This window comes from Octopus bimaculoides, chromosome 10 (assembly GCF_001194135.2).
Source record: "Octopus bimaculoides isolate UCB-OBI-ISO-001 chromosome 10, ASM119413v2, whole genome shotgun sequence".
In the NCBI taxonomy this organism is placed as follows: Eukaryota; Metazoa; Mollusca; class Cephalopoda; order Octopoda; family Octopodidae; genus Octopus; species Octopus bimaculoides.
In genome coordinates this window covers 25,743,264-25,761,317 of record NC_068990.1, presented here as the reverse complement: position 1 = coordinate 25,761,317, position 18,054 = coordinate 25,743,264, and the positions used below count along the sequence as shown (strand labels likewise).

Genomic DNA, 18,054 nt, shown 5'->3' with positions numbered 1-18,054 from the left:
ACGTCCCCGTAACTTAGCGGTTCAGCAAAAAGAGATCGATAGAATAAGTATTAGGCTTACAACGAATAAGTCCTGGGGTCGATTTGCTCGACTAAAGGCGGTGCTCCAGCATGGCTACAGTCAAGTGACTGAAACAAGTAAAAGAGAAAGAGAAAAGAGAGATGTGTGTGTGTGTTCAATCTTAATAAAAAAAAAAAAACTGAAAAATTTCTTAGTCATGTTGTAAGAGCAAATATTTTGATAATGAGATAAGTGAAAAATACTTTAGAGGTTATAAACAGAATTTCTGAGGTCAGTCAATGGCTGACACGAGAAATCCTAAGTGTGGTGTAGGTGTCAGCTTGTTATTATGCACGTACATGGTATTGTGCATCTGCTGCAGTACTGTAAAGTGCAAAAGTTTGTGTGAAATTTGTGCAATGCCAGATGAGAGAAACATCCTAGTGAGATCTGATAACTTGTTACATCCTCCTTAATACCGCTCTGACATTGGCTGGTTCTGACACTGGTATGTATGTGTACGTACACACACACATACATACCAGTGGCATGGCTAGGGTAAACTGCACCAAGGGCAAGCCACAAAAATGCATCACCACCACTTCCTCCTCTCCCCCCCACCACCACCATTTCAAAATCCACGATATTCATCATCATCATCGTCGTCGTTTAACGTCCGCTTTCCATGCTAGCATGGGTAGGACGATTTGACTGAGGACTGGTGAAACCAGATGGCAACACCAGGCTCCAATCTGATTTGGCAGAGTTTCTTCAGTTGGATGCCCTTCCTAATGCCAACCACTCAGAGAATGTAGTGGGTGCTTTTTACGTGCCACCGGCACAAAGGCCAGTCAGGCGGTACTGGCAACGGCCACACTCAAAATGGTGTATTTTATGTGCCACCCACACAAGAGCCAGTCCAGGGGCACTGGCAACGATCTCGCTAGAAAGGCGATGCTGGGCACAGGTGCCATCACAATTTCGCTTTCGCTTGCCCCAATAAGTCTTCGCAAACTGAATTTTGTGTCCAATGAGGGAGACGACGTTGGAATGGGTGCCAGACGTCAAATTTAACTCAATTTCGATTTCACTTGCCTCAACAGGTCTTCGCAAGTGGAATTTACAATTAATTAATGTTTTAAAGCAATATTTTAGGAATTAAAACTTTACCTGCCAGTTCGGTACAGCCTGGAATACAGAATATATTTTGTGAATGTTTACGTTTACAAAACCTCCTTATTTTAACCGTTTAAGGCACCAGCTTCCTCGATAGAAACATTAAAAAACCTAATGTGTGAAATGAGATGTAATTATAAAAAAAAAATACAATTGTCTAAAGTCTCCTCTTTCTTGCTTTTGATGAGGTGCCCCCCACCTTCAATAGGGCCCAGGGCACATGCCTCCTTTGCTCCTTGCCCCCTAGTTATGCTACTGACACACACACATATACCAGGCTTAAAAAAAGAGCTTTGTTGTCAATTTGTTTGAGTGAACCCTGGGCCATGGCTGCCCCTGTAGTGTTGGTGCCATGAGAAAAGCAATCAGTTGATTCAGTCGAGTGGTTGGGGTTAGGAAAAACAGTGAGCTGTAGAAACAAAGCGAAAAATGAATTTCATGAGCAGAATACAGTCCTGTGGCCCTGAATATGCAGGGATTCTGGCTGGTGACCCATCCAACCCATGCCATCATGGAAAAACACACATAATTAGCGACCATATATGGTTATATATATATATATATCTTTTGCTTGTTTCAGCCTCTGGAATGTGGCCATGCTGGGGCACCCCCTTGGATGGTTCAGTCAAACAAATCGACTGCAATGCTTTATTTCTAGCCCTAGTACTCATTCTATTAGTCTCTTTTTGCCTAACCTGTAAGTTACAAGGACATAAACAAAACAACACCAGTTATCAAGCAGTGCTGGAGGACAAACACAAAGACACACACACACACACAATAGGCTTCTTTCAGTTTCCATCAACCAAATCTGTTTACTAGGTTTGGTTGGCCTGGGGCTATAGTAGAAGACACTAGCCCAAAGTGCCATGCATTGAGACAGAACCCAAAACCATGTGGTTGGGAAACAAGCTTCTTACCACATGCCAATGTCTGTGCCTCTGATCGAAATACGAGACTAGAAATACAGCCAACAACTGATGAAGGGTCATTGTTTATGTTGTTTGTTTTGTTTTCCACTTGTGTCTTTTGTTGTTCGAAAGAATAGTTCATGTTACATGTACTCATGCTCCATACTTTTTTGTTGTACACATTTCGTGATGTTCTGTGCCCACATATGCATATATATATATATAAGTGGTAGGTTTGCCTCGATCCTTCAGGGGTAGTCTGAAGCATCCAAGCAACCAGGGGATGTTTAAATCCAGAGGCACTCCTGGGGATCACCTGTATGGGTACCGTCTTGGGAAGAGGGCGTCCAGAGGCAGGTAATATGTTGCTTAAACCGTAGTTTTTGTATTTACTTGGAGAATGGAGCAACAAATACAAGAAAAAGCATTTTCGTTGGACTAGACAGCCGTTGTTTTATTATGTGGAGCTTGTGAAATGAGTCAGTGTGGAGATTTAGGTTATGTAATGAGTCATTTTGTATATTATGTCATAGTCACTTACGCACGTTTCGATCCAGCCAGTAGTTTGGCCGATCTCTTCAGAGTGTTGAAGGGTATATTCGAAGTTTGTGGTGTGCGAAATGTAGAAGTAATTATTGGGTGTAATATATGTGGTGGTGTGATAGTGGTGATAGGTAAATAGAGCCTTCCGTTTTAGTTGTTGCGTTGGTCTTCTTGTAAGGGGATATAGGGTGGGTGCTATTTAAGAACATTGTTCCAGTTTTAGTCAAGCGCATCTCTACTAACACCGCCGGTGCTATAAAAACACAGCGCATCCGGCAATCACTAACATCACGTGGAGATACGCTTGACTAAAACTGGAACAATGTTCTTAAATAGCACCTACCCTATATCCCCTTACAAGAAGTCCAACGCAACAACTAAAACGTAAGGCTCTATTTACCTATCACCACTATCACACCACCACATATATTACACCCAATAATTACTTCTCCTACATTTCGCACACCAAAAACTTCGAATATACCCTTCAACACTCTGAAGAGATCGGCCAAACTACTGGCTGCATCGAAACGTACGTAAGTGACTATGACATAATATACAAAATGACTCATTACATAACCTAAACCTCCACACTGACTCATTTCACAAGCTCCACATGATAAAACAACGGCTATCTAGTCCAACGTAAATGTTTTTTCTTGTATTTGTTGCTCCATTCTCCAAGTAAATATATATATATATACATATATATATGTATGTAACCTATACCAGTGTTGCATAACCAAAAGTACTTTGGATCGTAGGGTGACATGCCGTGCTTGAGGAAACCTATTGAGTCAAGTACATCAACATCAACAATATCAAAATCAAATCAAATGGAAACTGTAGTTGTGAGCCCTGTGCTGGTAGCACATAAAAAGCACCATCCAAATGTGGCCGATGTCAGTGCCGCTTTGACTGGCTTCCGTGCTGGTAGCACATAAAAAGCACCATCCGACCATGGTCGATACCAGCTCCTCTGTCCCCTATGCCGGTGGCACATAAAAAGCACCCACTACACTCTTGGAGTGGTTGGTGTTAGGAAGGGCATCCAGCTGTAGAAACACTGCCAGATCAGATTGGGGCCTGGTGCAGCCTCCTGGCTTGCCAGTCCCCAGTCGAACCATCCAACCCATGCCAGCATGGAAAACGGATGCTAAACAATGATGATGATGTATGCATGTATGTTTGCTTGTTTGTTTGTTTTTTTAGTGGGTAACTGTTTATTAACTTTTACAGGAGAAACATTGACAGCAGCCTCAAAGTTTTGGCTTTTAAACTTTAACACCCTCACACACACCTGGTAAAACCCAATCTAAAAATTCTTTTGTTATCACTATCGTCATTTTCACATCCGGTTTTTCTCTTGCTTCTGTGATTTTGATGTGTGTATTGTGTATGTCTGTGTGTCCTGCTCAGGAAGGAATGATGCTACTTGGTAAGAATCTCTCTCACACACACACACATATACAAATTTATCTCATTTGTGATATTATAAAATAGATGTCCTGCTTTTCTGATGTGTGACAAATTTGTTAATTTAGAGTTGTAATACATATCACTAATGAGCTATTAATGAAACAGAACTCCTTTCCTGCCTCATTACTCTTTTCCCAACTTCTAAATTAATAAATCTAAAATAATCCACCAAAGTACACAATAGTATTCAAGGTTACTCTGTCAAAGTGGAGGCACAATGGCCCGGTGGTTAGGGCAGCAGACTCGCAGTCATAGGATCGGGGTTTCAATTCCCGAGCCTCCGGCAGGGGGTGGTGGTAAACCCTGCTCTACTCTTTCACCACAACTTTCTCTCACTGTTTCTTCCTATTTCTGTTGTACCTGTATTTTAAAGGGCCAGCCCTGTCATGCTGAATCTCCCCAAGAATTATATTAAGGGTACACATGTCTGTGCAGTGCTCAGCTACTTACCACCTTGTTCCATGTATTTCTTTATACCATGTTCCTGTCAAATGATATTACAGCCTTCTGAGTGGAGTCACATTAGATGAAATACAACCTATCCTTCTATAGATTTTTATACCAAAAGTAAAAAAATAAGGTCTTACTAAAGAATAAATTTAGAGAAAAATAAAACCTTGAAATTTAATCCTGTATCATAAAACTCTTGCATATTGTTATTTTTGTATTTATTTAAATTGCTTTTTTCTTTGACAGATAGGAATTATCTGTGGTAGTGGCTTACAAGAGTTGGATTTTTTAAAGGATAAGTATGAAAAAGATGTGACTACACCTTTTGGGAAGGTAAGTTATTCAAACTTTCATTTGTAACTTCATGGAGTTATTCGAATTTATATGAATAGCTTAGTTTTATTTTTAAGATGGTTTCCTCTGTTGCTACCAGGATCTATTCTTATTTGAAATTACTTCCATCCTATATTTTGTGCATATCTGTTGTTCAAGTAACTTAGCTCTCCACATGTGAGCTACTTATGTTTTACTAATTCACACACACACACACACGCATGCAAACTGTAGCAAGCTTGATGCAAATAATATAACAGTTCAAAGCACACTTAATTTCAATGGCAAAGGAAGCCGGTTGTCCTGTTACAATACAAAAGAAAGACCACCTTGAGAAGTGGTACTCAAAACAGGAACATCTGCTGCTGTTGGCTGATAGGTGGAGGATCTGATGTATTGCTGCAGAACACTGAGAAAAACTAAAACCAACAACAAAAACTTCTTTCCAAACTGGTTATTAGAAATCATCAGTGGAGGCACAATGGCCCAGTGGTTAGGGCAGCGGACTCGCGGTCGTAGGATCGCGGTTTCGATTCCCAAACCGGGCGTTGTGAGTGTTTATTGAGCGAAAACACCTAAAGTTCCACGAGGCTCCGGTAGGGGATGGTGGCGAACCCTGCTTTACTCTTTCACCACAACTTTCTCTCACTCTTACTTCCTGTTTCTGTTGTGCCTGTTATTCAAAGGGCCAGCTTTGTCACACTCTGTGTCACGCTGAATCTCCCCAAGAACTACGTTAAGGGTACACGTGTCTGTGGAGTGCTCAGCCACTTGCACGTTAATTTCATGAGCAGGCTGTTCCGTTGATCGGATCAACTGGAACCCTCGTCATCGTAACCGACGGAGTGCCAACAGTATATCAGAAATTATCATCATCATCATCATCACTTAACATCTGCTTCCCATGCTGGCATTGGGTGGACAGTTTGGCAAGGCACAGGCAAACCAGAGAGCCATACCAGGCTCCTATTGTTTGTTTTGACATGGTTTCTATGGCTGGATGCCCTTCCTAATGGTTACATGAATCTTCAGATATGTTTGTAAAAGGAATTGGGGGTGTTCGTGCTTTTGCAGAATAAACAAGCTTATCATCATCATTATCATTGTCTTTATGATCATTGTTTAATGTTTGTCTTCCATGCTGGCATGGTTGGATTGTTTGACAGGATCCAACAAGCCAGAAGACTGTATTGAACTCCAGTGTCTGTGTTGGTATGGTTTCTACAGCTGAATGCCCTAACCCTAATGCCAACCACTTAACAAAGTGTGCTGGGTGCTTTTTAATGTCCATCTTCCATGCTGGCATGGGTTGATCATACACGACAGTCCTCTTTCGGTTTCTGTCTACCAAAATCTACTAACAGAGTTTTGGTCTGCTTAAGTCTTTAGCAGAAGACATTTGGCTGAGGTTCCATACAGTGGGACTGAACCTGAAACGACATGCTTACAAAACAAACTTCTTAACCACACAATCATACCTGTGTTTAAAAACATATTCAGTTCCACCCAGGCGTGCATCCTGTCACAGTAGACTTACTCCTTGTATTTTTGCAGCCGTCCCAAACACTGACGTGTGGAACTGTTGAAGATGTCCAGTGTGTTATTTTGTCCAGGTAAGCCTTTATTTGTTGACATTCTGCTCTGCTTTGCACGACTGGGCCCTTTGACCAATTTCATTCCTCCTCGAGACACCCACCACCACCACTACCACTACTACTATCTCTCTAACTGCAGCTCTTCCTTGTTATTACTACCTAAAACCTTTGTCCATCCTTCAGCCATTAATACTCTTCTCTCTACCCACACTCTGTATCGATCACTTCAACTCATCCACCAAGTTATCTCTCCTTTGCCACCATATGTCTCTCTCTCACTCACTCCCCTTCCTGCCTCTCTCCCCCCTCCTGCAACCTACCCAATCACATGCTGTCTCTCTCCTTCATCCTTCTCCTGTCTACTGTATCGACATAACCATTCTGTTGATCTCTCTTCGCCCTTTTCTTTTTCCTGCACTGTCAGTCATCTCCTACTGTCCGCTGACTCCTCCCAACTCATGCATCACTGGTCACTCCACTCCCCATCCCTTATCCACCCTTCAACCCTAACCACTCTACAGTTTTCACTCACCTCCCCTCCATCCACCCACACTTTTCGTTCTTTTGTCCCCGCCCACTTCTACTCCCCTTCTTCCTTGTGGGTCCACCCAGATGCCCTCATCTCCATATTATTTCTATCTCTTCCTCACTCCACCTGATCGCCCCCCCATCCTCTCTTCTAAAATGTAACTCCTCCACTTTTTGCTTTTACTTGTTTTAGCTGTTAGACTATAGCCATGCTGGAGCACCACCTTGAAGGGTTTTAGTCAAACAAATTGACCCCAGAACTTATTTTTAAGTCTTGGTATCTTTTGTTGAACCACTCATTTACTGGGATGTGAACAAACCAATGCTGGTTGTCAAAGGGTGGGTGGTGACTAACACGCATGCATATATGGTGGGCTTCCACACAGCTTCCATCAACCAAATTAACTCGCAAGGCTTTGACACGCCCAGGACTATAGTAGAAGTCACTTTCCCAAGGTGTGCTGCAAAGTGGGACTGAACCCAAAACCACATGGTTGCAAAGTAGTCTTCTTAAGCACCCATCCATGCCTGAAAAACTAGTAAGAATTCATATCAGGAAGGACATCTGGTTGTAAAATGGTGATGGCTCAAATGAGAACTGAGGCACAGGTGTGGATGTATGGTAAAAAGTTTGCTTGCCAAGCACAAAGCATTCAGTTTACATCCACCAAATCCACTCCCAAGGCATTGGTCAGCCCAAGACTATGAATCCAGAACTGTGTGGTTGGGAAGCAAACTGCTTACCACACAACCATGACTACACCTCGTATATGTGTAGTAGTTGACCCTCTAACATTTAAACTAGTCATATCCAGCCCAAATATTAAAAGAATAATAACAGTGGCTGATGCCAGTACCACCTGATTGGCACTTGTGCCGGTGGTATGTAATAAGCACCATTCAAGTGTCGGTCGATGCCTGTGCTGCCTGACTGGCTCCCCGTGCTGGTGACATGTAAAAAGTACCATCTGAACGTGGTCGATGCCAGTTCCCCACTGACTGGCTCCTCTGCCGGTAGCACGTAAAAAGCACCATCCAAACATGGTCAATGGCAGTGTGCCTGACTGGCTCCCATGCCGATGGCACATAAAAACCACCCACTACACTCTCGGAGTGGCTGGCATCCAGCTGTAGAAACTTTGCCGGATCAGATTGATGCCTGGCACAGCCTACTGGCTTGCCAGTCCCCCAGTCAAACCGTCCAACCCATGCCAGCATGGAAAACGGACATTAAACGATGATGATGATGATGATGATGATGAAATTATTGTGTATAATGCTCAGGTGCACCACAACTCATCAAAAAACATGTACAAAAGTCAGGAAAATGAACAGAGTAGGAGCCATGATATACATGTTGTGTGCATGTGTATGGATGGGTGTGGGAATATCTGGCATAGTGTTGGTGAATTTCAGGAAGCATGTTCAAACTTATACCTACCCTACACTCATCATCATCATCATCATCATCGTTTAACGTCCGCTTTCCATGCTAGGATGGGTTAGACGACGATTTGACTGAGGACTGGTGAAACCAGATGGCTACACTAGGCTCCAATCTGATCTGGCAGAGTTTCTACAGCTGGATGCCCTTCCTAACGCCAACCACTCCAAAAGTGTAGTGGGTGCTTTTATGTGCCACCGGCACGAAGGTCAGTCAGGCGGTACTGGCAACGGCCACGCTCAAAATGGTGTATTTTACGTGCCACCGGCACAAGTGCCAGTAAGGCAACGCTGGTAACGATCGCGCTCAAATGGTGCTATTTACGTGCCACTGGCATGGAAGCCAGACAGCTGCTCTGGCAATGATTACACTCGAACGGTGCTCTTAGCGCTCCACTGGTACAGGTGCCATCATGATTTCGATTTCACTTAGCCCAACAGGTCTTCGCAAGCCAAATTTAGTGTCCAATGAAGGAGAGGTTGGCATGGGTACCAGTCGTCGAATTTGGTTCGATTTCGATTTCACGTCATTCTAAATTTATGCAATCACACCATTGAAATCTCAAAGCTACAAGATAATGCCTGATTAATTCAAAACGGTTTGACTGAATAAGTATTACAATTGACAAGATAATCCGAATACTAAAGGGTTAAATTTCATATTTATGCACTTTATTGGTGTTTTACTTATCTGTGATTCCTCAGTCTCTGTGGAAAAATTGTCTTACATGAATTGTCCTGGTCTGTGGTTCCTAAATGGTTGGGGTTGCTTGCTGCCCATAGAGGTTCCAATAAATGCTGTTGTTTAACCCCAAGCCAGATATATGATCAGAGGCATTCCAGCCATGACCATTCTGACTTGAATATTCAGGAGTGCGTTATTCAAAGTTGTCTTTTCTTAAGACAGTAGGATTTGATTTGCAGGAGATTTGGCTGCTATTTCTAGCTGATTGCGCGACCAGCTTCTTTGGTTCAAAGTTCTTGCTTAGCCCCAGGTCAGTCTTAATTGACCAAGCTTATAATCAAAGACAATCCAACTGTGACTAACCCTCTTTTTAGCTATATGCTAGGAATCCAAGTCCACATTTTCTAACATATTCTTTTCTAAGATGATAGTGTGTTATGAGAGAGATTTGGCTGGCTGCTATTTCTAGCATGTCGGGTGACCTTGTAGAGCAGTAGATATGCCCCTTGGGGCTCCATATAAGATTTTGTTGTTAGAATTTGTCTGCAATAATTTGGTTATACTTCTGCAATGCACAGCATATTTTGACAATTTTTTATACATTTCCTAATAATATTTAATTATGAAAACAAAATGGGATTTTTAAACATCAAATGGCTGTGAGGGTCCATCAGGGTAAAATAGGAATGAACAGGGTCCAAAGGAGGAAAAAAGGGTTGAGAATCACAGAGTCCCTCATTTCTACATCATGAGGTGTGGGATAGCAGTGGTTGTGATAAAATGTCCACTGAAAGTTCGTAGCTCTACTTAGTGAGATGACATATATTATGGTTTCAACCAGAACATTTTGGAACCACTGCTGTTGCTTGATATGGCCAGTGAAGCATCTAAACTGGGTCAAGATAATTTGGTGGAATGGCAGTGGAGCTGTAATTATTGTCTGCCAGACGATGCTAACCGCCAATCCCATTAAACCTGGCACGTGACACATGTAGACTTACTTTGAGTCATTTACTAACCTTGTGACTAAATTCTGTTTTGCTTCCTCATCATTTTACATCCGTTTTCCCATGTCGACAGAGATTGGATGCTTCCCCCCCCCTCATCTCTCATCACAGTTTGCATCTTTTGACGCAAACTGCAACAAAGAAACTCAGCCAGTTTTGTTGTTGTTGTGAAAGCCTCACAGCATGTGATGTTCTGTGTACAGTTTATCATGCCACCAGTGCTAGAAGGGATTGTCCATCACTGCAGGAGTAGACTGAAGAATCTCTTCCCCTCTCTCTTCTTCCAATTCTTATACAAAGTCACTGTGCTCCTAACTGTGCAATCTGTGATGGGGCTTGCAGAGTCTATGTCTCTCTCTCTCACTCCTGTTCCATTGATGTTAAAGAAAATGAAGGACTTTTTTTTTCTATAAGTTTAAAAGCTGAGTCAGCAGGAAAAAGTTCCAACTAGATGAAATCACCAAACAGTATAAATGCACAAGTCTCCAATATCCAAGTGGCTAAACAGTGTCAGCAGAAGGGCATCCAGGGGTCATGACCTCAATGCAGCAATGACCCTCTTTAGAGTGTAAGAAGTTAAGGGCTGCAACACTTGTCTGAAGTGAGTGGGGTTTCTCCTCTGAAGACCTTCTGCTATTCAGCTCTCTTGTATGTTTCTTCCCATCCCGTTCCTGTTAAAGAGAGTGGAGGATTTTAAGCTATTGAATGTGGGCTGGAAACACGGTGATAATCTGCTTCACCTTGACATAAATTGTGTTTTATGTTATGCAGAAGTAAGGAGGAGGTGGGGGTTGTGAAGACATCTTAACCTGTCAGCATTCAAATTACTTTGTCAAACATAATACTTGTATATTCACATTTTATAAAATTAATTCTGTATTATCTCATAGCTTTGAGATTTCAAAGTTGTGATTGTCTATTTTAAGAATGACATTGCAGGGTAGGTATGAGAGGCTGGATTTAGCCAGTTTGAACATAAATCAAGTAGAATATTTGGGCCAGATATGGCCTGTTTAAATGCTAAAGGGTTACGGCATGTAGTGCGTAGACTGTTTCCATAGAGAACTTCTTAAAAAATTTCAAGGAAGCTATCACGTTCATTGATGAGGCAAACAGATGCCTATACCAGCCTGTATCATGTAAAATGAAAATGATTTTCTAACATAAATCATTCTAGCATTACAACTCACTTCTAAACATCATCAGCATTGTGGTTTTTATGGCTATTTTTTCCCCACGTTAGCATAAATTAGACAAAACTTGTTGAAGCATATTTTCTATGGCCAAATGCTCTTCCCGTTGTCGTGTGTTTCCATACCAAAGGTCATCACATGTTGAAAAGCTGCTGAAATTACAAGAGTTCTGTTTACTGAGGAATGTCAACAACAGCACCGTTTTTTTCATTTTTGCTTAGTCATTGTTAACAAGGACCTGTGGAAAAGTCGTTTAGAAGGAAAGGTCTTGAAGCTGAGTGCTAGACATATTTCTGCCTACACTCCAAGAATCAGATTGGCTCAGGTCTTTTGGTGAAAGTCTGAGGTGAAATGTTGGTTTAAACCAGGGCTTCACAGTTCTAAAATGAATTTCTTTACAATTTAACTATGGCTACACTTTTACTCTCAAACAAGTAAAAAGATAATTTGTTTAAACTTCTAAAACCTCTGTAGGTGCAGACATGGTCATGTTGTCAGAGATTTGCTTCTCAACTACAAGGTTCCAGGTTCAGTCCCACTGCATGACACCTTGGGCAAATGTCTTCTACTATAGCCTTGGGCCAACCAAAACCTTGTGGGTGAATGTGGTAGACAGAAACTAAAAGAAGCCAGTCTTGTATGTATGTGTGTGTGTGTAGAAGACGGACATTAAATGATGATGATGGTGGTGCATGTGTGTTGAAGACAGACATAAAATGATGATGGTGGTGTGTGTGTAGAAACGGACATTAAATGATGATGGTGATGTGTGTGTCTTTGTGTCGGTGGTTGTTTCCCCACCACTGCTTGACAACTGGTGTTGGTGTGTTTACATCCCCGTAACTCAGCAGTTCAGTTGAAGAGAATAAATACTGGGGTTGATTCATTCAACTGAAAATTCTTCCAGGCGATGCTTCAGCATGGCCACAGTCTAATGACTGAAACAAAAAAAAAAGATAAAAGATACCATCTGTGACTGTTTTTCTTTTTCTCTCTTTTTGTTTTTTTTCTGTTAGGCATGGGGCCAAGCATACCATCATGCCAACTTTGGTAAACTACCGAGCTAACATCCATGCCTTGAAAGAAGAAGGTTGCACACACATCTTGGCCACGACAGCCTGTGGTTCATTACAAGAATCTATTTCACCTGGGGACATTGTTGTTCTGGACCAGTTCATTGACAGGTTAGTCAATTAAAAACATTTCTTTTCCCATAATTCTTTTAATACCAACCCATCTGAAACGACCCTTTCATTCCATGATCAAACTCCCTGTTTTAAAGTTTCCAGTAGAATTTCAGGTTAATTTATGTTTCAAACAGCAGCTGATCCCTTTTGATACCAAACTGCCAAAAGCTGCCCGTGGTTTCATGGTAAAAATTTCATGTCTTAAAGTGATCTAAATTAAAATCATTCATTATCAAAATTTCTTGTTAATTTTTGTTCCAATTGATAAATTCTTCATTATTTTTAAAATGAGATGATAGTGTATTTTTCAACAGAAATATACCAACAATAGGGTTACATTTTTGTTTAACAAATATAAACTTAAAATTGTTTGTAGGAGTTTGATTAAATGGGCATTGAATAATTGGTAGAGCTGATTTTTTTTACCTTGTGCTGTTACTCATATTAAGACCATGTCTATTCAACTATTTCAACGGAAACTTTTATTTACATAGAAAATGTTAAGAGGTTTTTGCTGGGATTAAACCATATGCCAGAAGTGTCTAGATAAGCATTTATCACTAGAGATATGATTGCATGCTAGCTAGGAAAATTCAGTGTTCATTTTGGACAAATGATTCGAGTAACAACTGCAAAACTTATCTTCTCAGGGGCCTCTGTTGCTTCTGCCTTCTTGTGGTATGCATCTCAGTTGATAGCCATGTTTTGGCAGGAAACTCATGGGAATTTCCATTTGAAATCATATGATTGACTGATTGCAGCTGAAATGCTATTGGCTAACAATTAGGCTGAAATTACGTGATATGCTGTGGCCTATTTCTCATTACTAAGCTAACGTGGTTTCAAATCTCTTAACCCCCACTACATGTTATTCTCATTCATGTTGTTGCTGTTACAATGGCAGTAAATTGGCAGACTCTTTAGTGTCGAATAAATTCCTAGCTGTACGTTTTCCAGCTCTTTGCATTCTAAGTTCAAATCCCATCATAATCAACCTTAATTGTTTCCCTTTTGAGGGTTCTTAAAAGACAGGGTAACAGCCCTGTCTTTTGTATCAGTTTACAGCATCTACTCTTCCGGTACTGAAGAGGGAATAACTACTCTGAAATGCATGCATCCCACAGTCTGGATAAGTGGTGCTGTGAGCTGACTTACTATATTTACACCTACAGCGAGAAATTTTCTCCATGACAAAGCACAGTGAATGGCTTTCTTACAGGATCGAATTTGCCTCAAACATATTTCAACTGGAAACACGTTTTTATTTAGTTACAATCAAGTACTGGGATTGATATAATCAACTAGACCCTCACACCCCAACACAAACACACACTTCTAACAAATTTCTGGCCTTGTGTCTATAATCTTTTCTACTATACGCACAAAGCCTGAAATTGTTGGGGAGGAGACTTGTCGATTACATCGACCCCAGTACGCAACTGGTACTTAATTTATTGACCCCCCGAAAGGATGAAAGGCAAAGTCAACCTTGGAAGAATTTGAACTCAGAATGTAACGATGGGCGAAATATTGATAAGTATTTCTGCCAGCTTGCTGCCTTGCCTTGTGTCTGTGATAGAAACACTTCATTATAAAGACAGTCGATTGGCAGAACCTTTAGGACATCAGACAAATGCCTTGCGGTATTTATTCTGGCTCTTTACATTCTGAGTTCAAACCCTGCTGAGGTCAACTTCCAGGGTTATAGTCAAATACTGGAGTCAATGTATTTAACTGTTTCATCATCCTCATCATTTTACATCTGCTTTCCATGCTGGCATGGGTTGGACGGTTTGACTAAGGACCGGCAAGCCAGTAGGCTGTACCAGGCTCCAATCTGATCCAGCATCGACCACGCTCCTCCCGAAATATTTCTGGCTCTCTGCCTCTGTTACAAATTATCATTGTTTTTGTTGTTGTAGTGGTGGTGTCTGCGGCGGTAGTAGTGGTCGTAACGAGAAGGGTTGTGTATAGATAGAATCAGTAGAGCGGTGGATTCAAATATTCTATGATGTTCAGCCACGCCAACAGATTTCTTCATCTTTCTCTCTTCTTTCAGGACCACCAAGCGATGCCCAACCTTCTTCGATGGCTCTGACATTGCTCCAAAAGGAATATGTCATTTAGAAATGCATACACCATTTTCACCAAAACTAGCAAAGGTATTTTCTTGTCAGATATCACATAATTTTTGAAAGGCAATTTCTATATCCAACTTAATGTAGATGTTTTGTTAGAACACCAAATACTGTGGTATTCACCTTGAGAGGACCTCTCATATGTATGGTGCTTAAAAGCACACCTGTATTTATGATGAGAATTGTCTGCTACAAGCAGAGGAACTGCCAAATCATGTGATTTCAACATGCTGCATCTCATCAGTGACAGGTGCCCACTTGCTGCATACCAACCAAATCTTACTGCCAGCAGTCTTATTGAAAGAATTATCATTAGTGACAGAAGTAGTACAAAGTGTGACAGAAAGTTTGCCCTGATTTCAAAGGTTAATAAAAAACAAACACATGAAGATACAAGGAAAAAACGATGCTCTCCACTCCAGACCATGGTAGGAACTACCTGAAACAGGAATAAAAAATGGCATTTAATGGACTTCATAGAAATGCAAAGTTCTTTCTTGTGTCTTTACGTGTTTGTTTTTTATTAACCTTTGAAATCAGGGCAACCATTCTGCCACACCCTGTATTACAGCATCTGCATTAAGTTGGATGTAAAGATTGCTTTCTGATATTAATACTGCTTCTGTCACTAATAATTATTTCATAATTATTGGGGGTGGGGTCATTATCATATATCTTTTACTTGTTTCATTCTTGGGCTGCAGCCATGATGGGGCACAGCCCTGTAGTGTTTAGTGAAACAAATTTTTTTTTGTAAGCCTAGTACTTATTCTATCGGTCTCTTTTGCTGAACTGCTAAGTTACAGGAATGTAAACAAACCAACACTGGTAGTCAAGCGGTGGAGGTAGGGACAGATAAAAGATACTCACATGCAAATAAATACAGTTTGGCAAAAGAGACCAATGGAACAAGTGTCAGACTTAAAAAATTGTAAGTACTGGGGTCAATTGATTTGACTAAACCCTTTAAAGTGGTGCCACAGCATGGCCGCAGTCAATGCTATCCTTTCCCGACCATGCATCACTCATACGCAACCTTGATACTTCACATCAAACACTATTTTTTCTGTAAACAGAGACCTCAACAGCATCTTCCCATGGGAATAAGTCAGTCCTATCTCTTTTTACAGCAAGAAAACTCAAATGTTATTCATATGGGAAAATCTTCATCACATCACTCCCTTAACCCTTGTCATACCAACCTGCCTCAAAACCGCCTCTGACTCTCTAGTATAAATGTCTTGTTTTCATAAGTTCTGAATTAAAATCTTCCACCAAACCTTAGTCACAATTTATGTTCCTAACACTAGCTGATGATAACTAAGATATTTTACTAAATTCTTTGTTATATTTAAAGTAATTGAAAGAAACACGGAGCATCTCAACAGAAATGCAGTAACGAAAAGGTTAACTATGAGCAGCAACCATTTTAGAGTTCTTGGAATCTCTTCTGAAGCTGGGTTCCAGCATCAGCCTGCTTACACCCTCAATGCCTTCTGATGTCTACCATCACACCCCACTTACCATAGACTCCCCCCCCAAAACGCTTCTATACCTCTCACCATTACTCACTACATACACCCTTCTGCAATCCACTTTATCTTGAGATACTCCAACATTCCACCGACACATCCGTCTTCTTTCCAGCCACTCAGCCTTGTATCTCTGTTACAAGCCATCTGCATTTGTCTTTCCATCTCACTCTACTGTCGGCTTCTCAACACCTGGCACGGAACCGTTGCCCATCCCCGTCTCATGTACTAACCTCCCCCACAAAATAAGGATGATGGTGGTGGTGGCAGTGGCTCCTCCTCCTCCTCCCTTCTGGTGGAAGCACATCCTTAACTCTTTTGTTACCATATACATATTGAGATGCTCTGTGTTTCTTTCAATTACTTTAAATATAACAAAGAATTTAGTAAAATAACTTAGTTATCATTAAGCTAGTGTTAGGAACATAAATTGTGACTACGGTTTGGTGGAAGATTTTAATTCAAAACTTATGAAAACAAGACATTTGTACTAGAGAGTCAGAGCTGGTGACTTTAACCCTTTTGTTACCATATTTCTGTTGAGATGTTCTGTGTTTCTTTCAATTAATTTTAAATACAACAAAGAATTTAGTAAAATAACTTAGGTTGGTATCGAATAGGTTAACATAACTAGGATCACATCCCCAGTCACTGGTCCTTCTCTTCAGGGTCAGAAGATATTTCAGTCCCTAATAATTATTAAGGTGGTGAGCTGGCAGAATCATTTGCACACCGGACAAATTCTGAGTTCAAATTCCACTGAGGTCATCTTTGTCTTCTGTCCTTTTGGAGGTCAATAAAGTAAGTCCCAGTTGAACATTATGGAATTGATGTAATCAACTTACACCATCCCCCAAAATTGCTGGTCTTGTGCTAAAATTTGAAATCATTATTATTATTAGTAGTACTCTAGAAAAAAAACAAGGTCCACAATGGAGTGTTGCTTTCACTGTGGGCCAGTGCTGCCACTGTTGCTTACAGAAAAGGGCCATCCTTTTCTGTTTGACTCACCGACATGCCACACCCTCTGCTCCACAGGCATGTTGTGTCCTTTCTTTAATGGTATTCTCTATCACTGCTGTAATGGCCTCTGATCCTCAGAAGTGGCTAAATTAATGCCTTCATACCCCACTTGTCTCCCTTTGTCTGCTATGTTGTGCCGAACTCGTCTGTGTCCCCTACACAGACTAACCAGTGTACCCCATCCTTCTTCCCCGGACCAATATCCTTATAGAACTCCCTGTCTGCTGATGCCTTTCCCACAAATATTGACTTGCAATGATCCAAGAGGAACATTAAAAGCATCAGTCTCTCGCCTGTCCGGCGCAGGGGTAACTGCAAAGGGCATAAGCATTGGTCCTTTCTCCAGGACTAGCAACTGAAGAAAAATATGTCTACGATCCTTATAAGATAACATACAGGACTCATAGTCTCGTATCTTGAGTTGCATTGTTTGAGCTGATATGCAAATGGCAGTGAAGTGAATTATCCTTTAATATGCAGTTGTCATCATCATTTAACGTCCATTTTCCGTGCTGGCATGGGTTGGATGGTTTGAGAGGAGCTAGCTAGCCAGAGAGCTGCACCAGGCTCCAATCTGGATGCCATTCCTAACGCCAAACACTCCGAGAGTGTAGTGGGTGCTTTTATGTGCCACCAGCACGAGGGCCAGTCAGGCGGTTCTGGCAATGACCACGCTTGAAAGGTGTTTTTTACGTGCTACCTGCACAGTATCCAGCCCGGTGGCACTGGCAACGACCACACTCAAATGTTGTTTTTCACGTGCCACTGGCACATGTGCCAGTAAGGCAACACTGGTAACGATCACGTTCGAATGGTGCTTTTTACGTATAT

At 41.3% G+C, this 18,054-nt stretch overlaps 1 protein-coding gene across 1 annotated transcript in view; it reads left to right on the top strand.

Moving 5' to 3' along the window:
• The first annotated feature begins 2,592 nt into the window (after positions 1-2,592).
• Positions 2,593-18,054, top strand: part of LOC106877525 (S-methyl-5'-thioadenosine phosphorylase) — a 24,319-nt gene continuing 8,857 nt past the window's right edge. The window contains exons 1-5 of the mRNA XM_052971272.1: positions 2,593-2,715; positions 4,806-4,892; positions 6,447-6,505; positions 12,360-12,527; positions 14,590-14,692. Coding sequence (XP_052827232.1) covers positions 2,593-2,715; positions 4,806-4,892; positions 6,447-6,505; positions 12,360-12,527; positions 14,590-14,692 — 540 coding nt within the window. The remainder of the gene's footprint in view (positions 2,716-4,805; positions 4,893-6,446; positions 6,506-12,359; positions 12,528-14,589; positions 14,693-18,054) is intronic.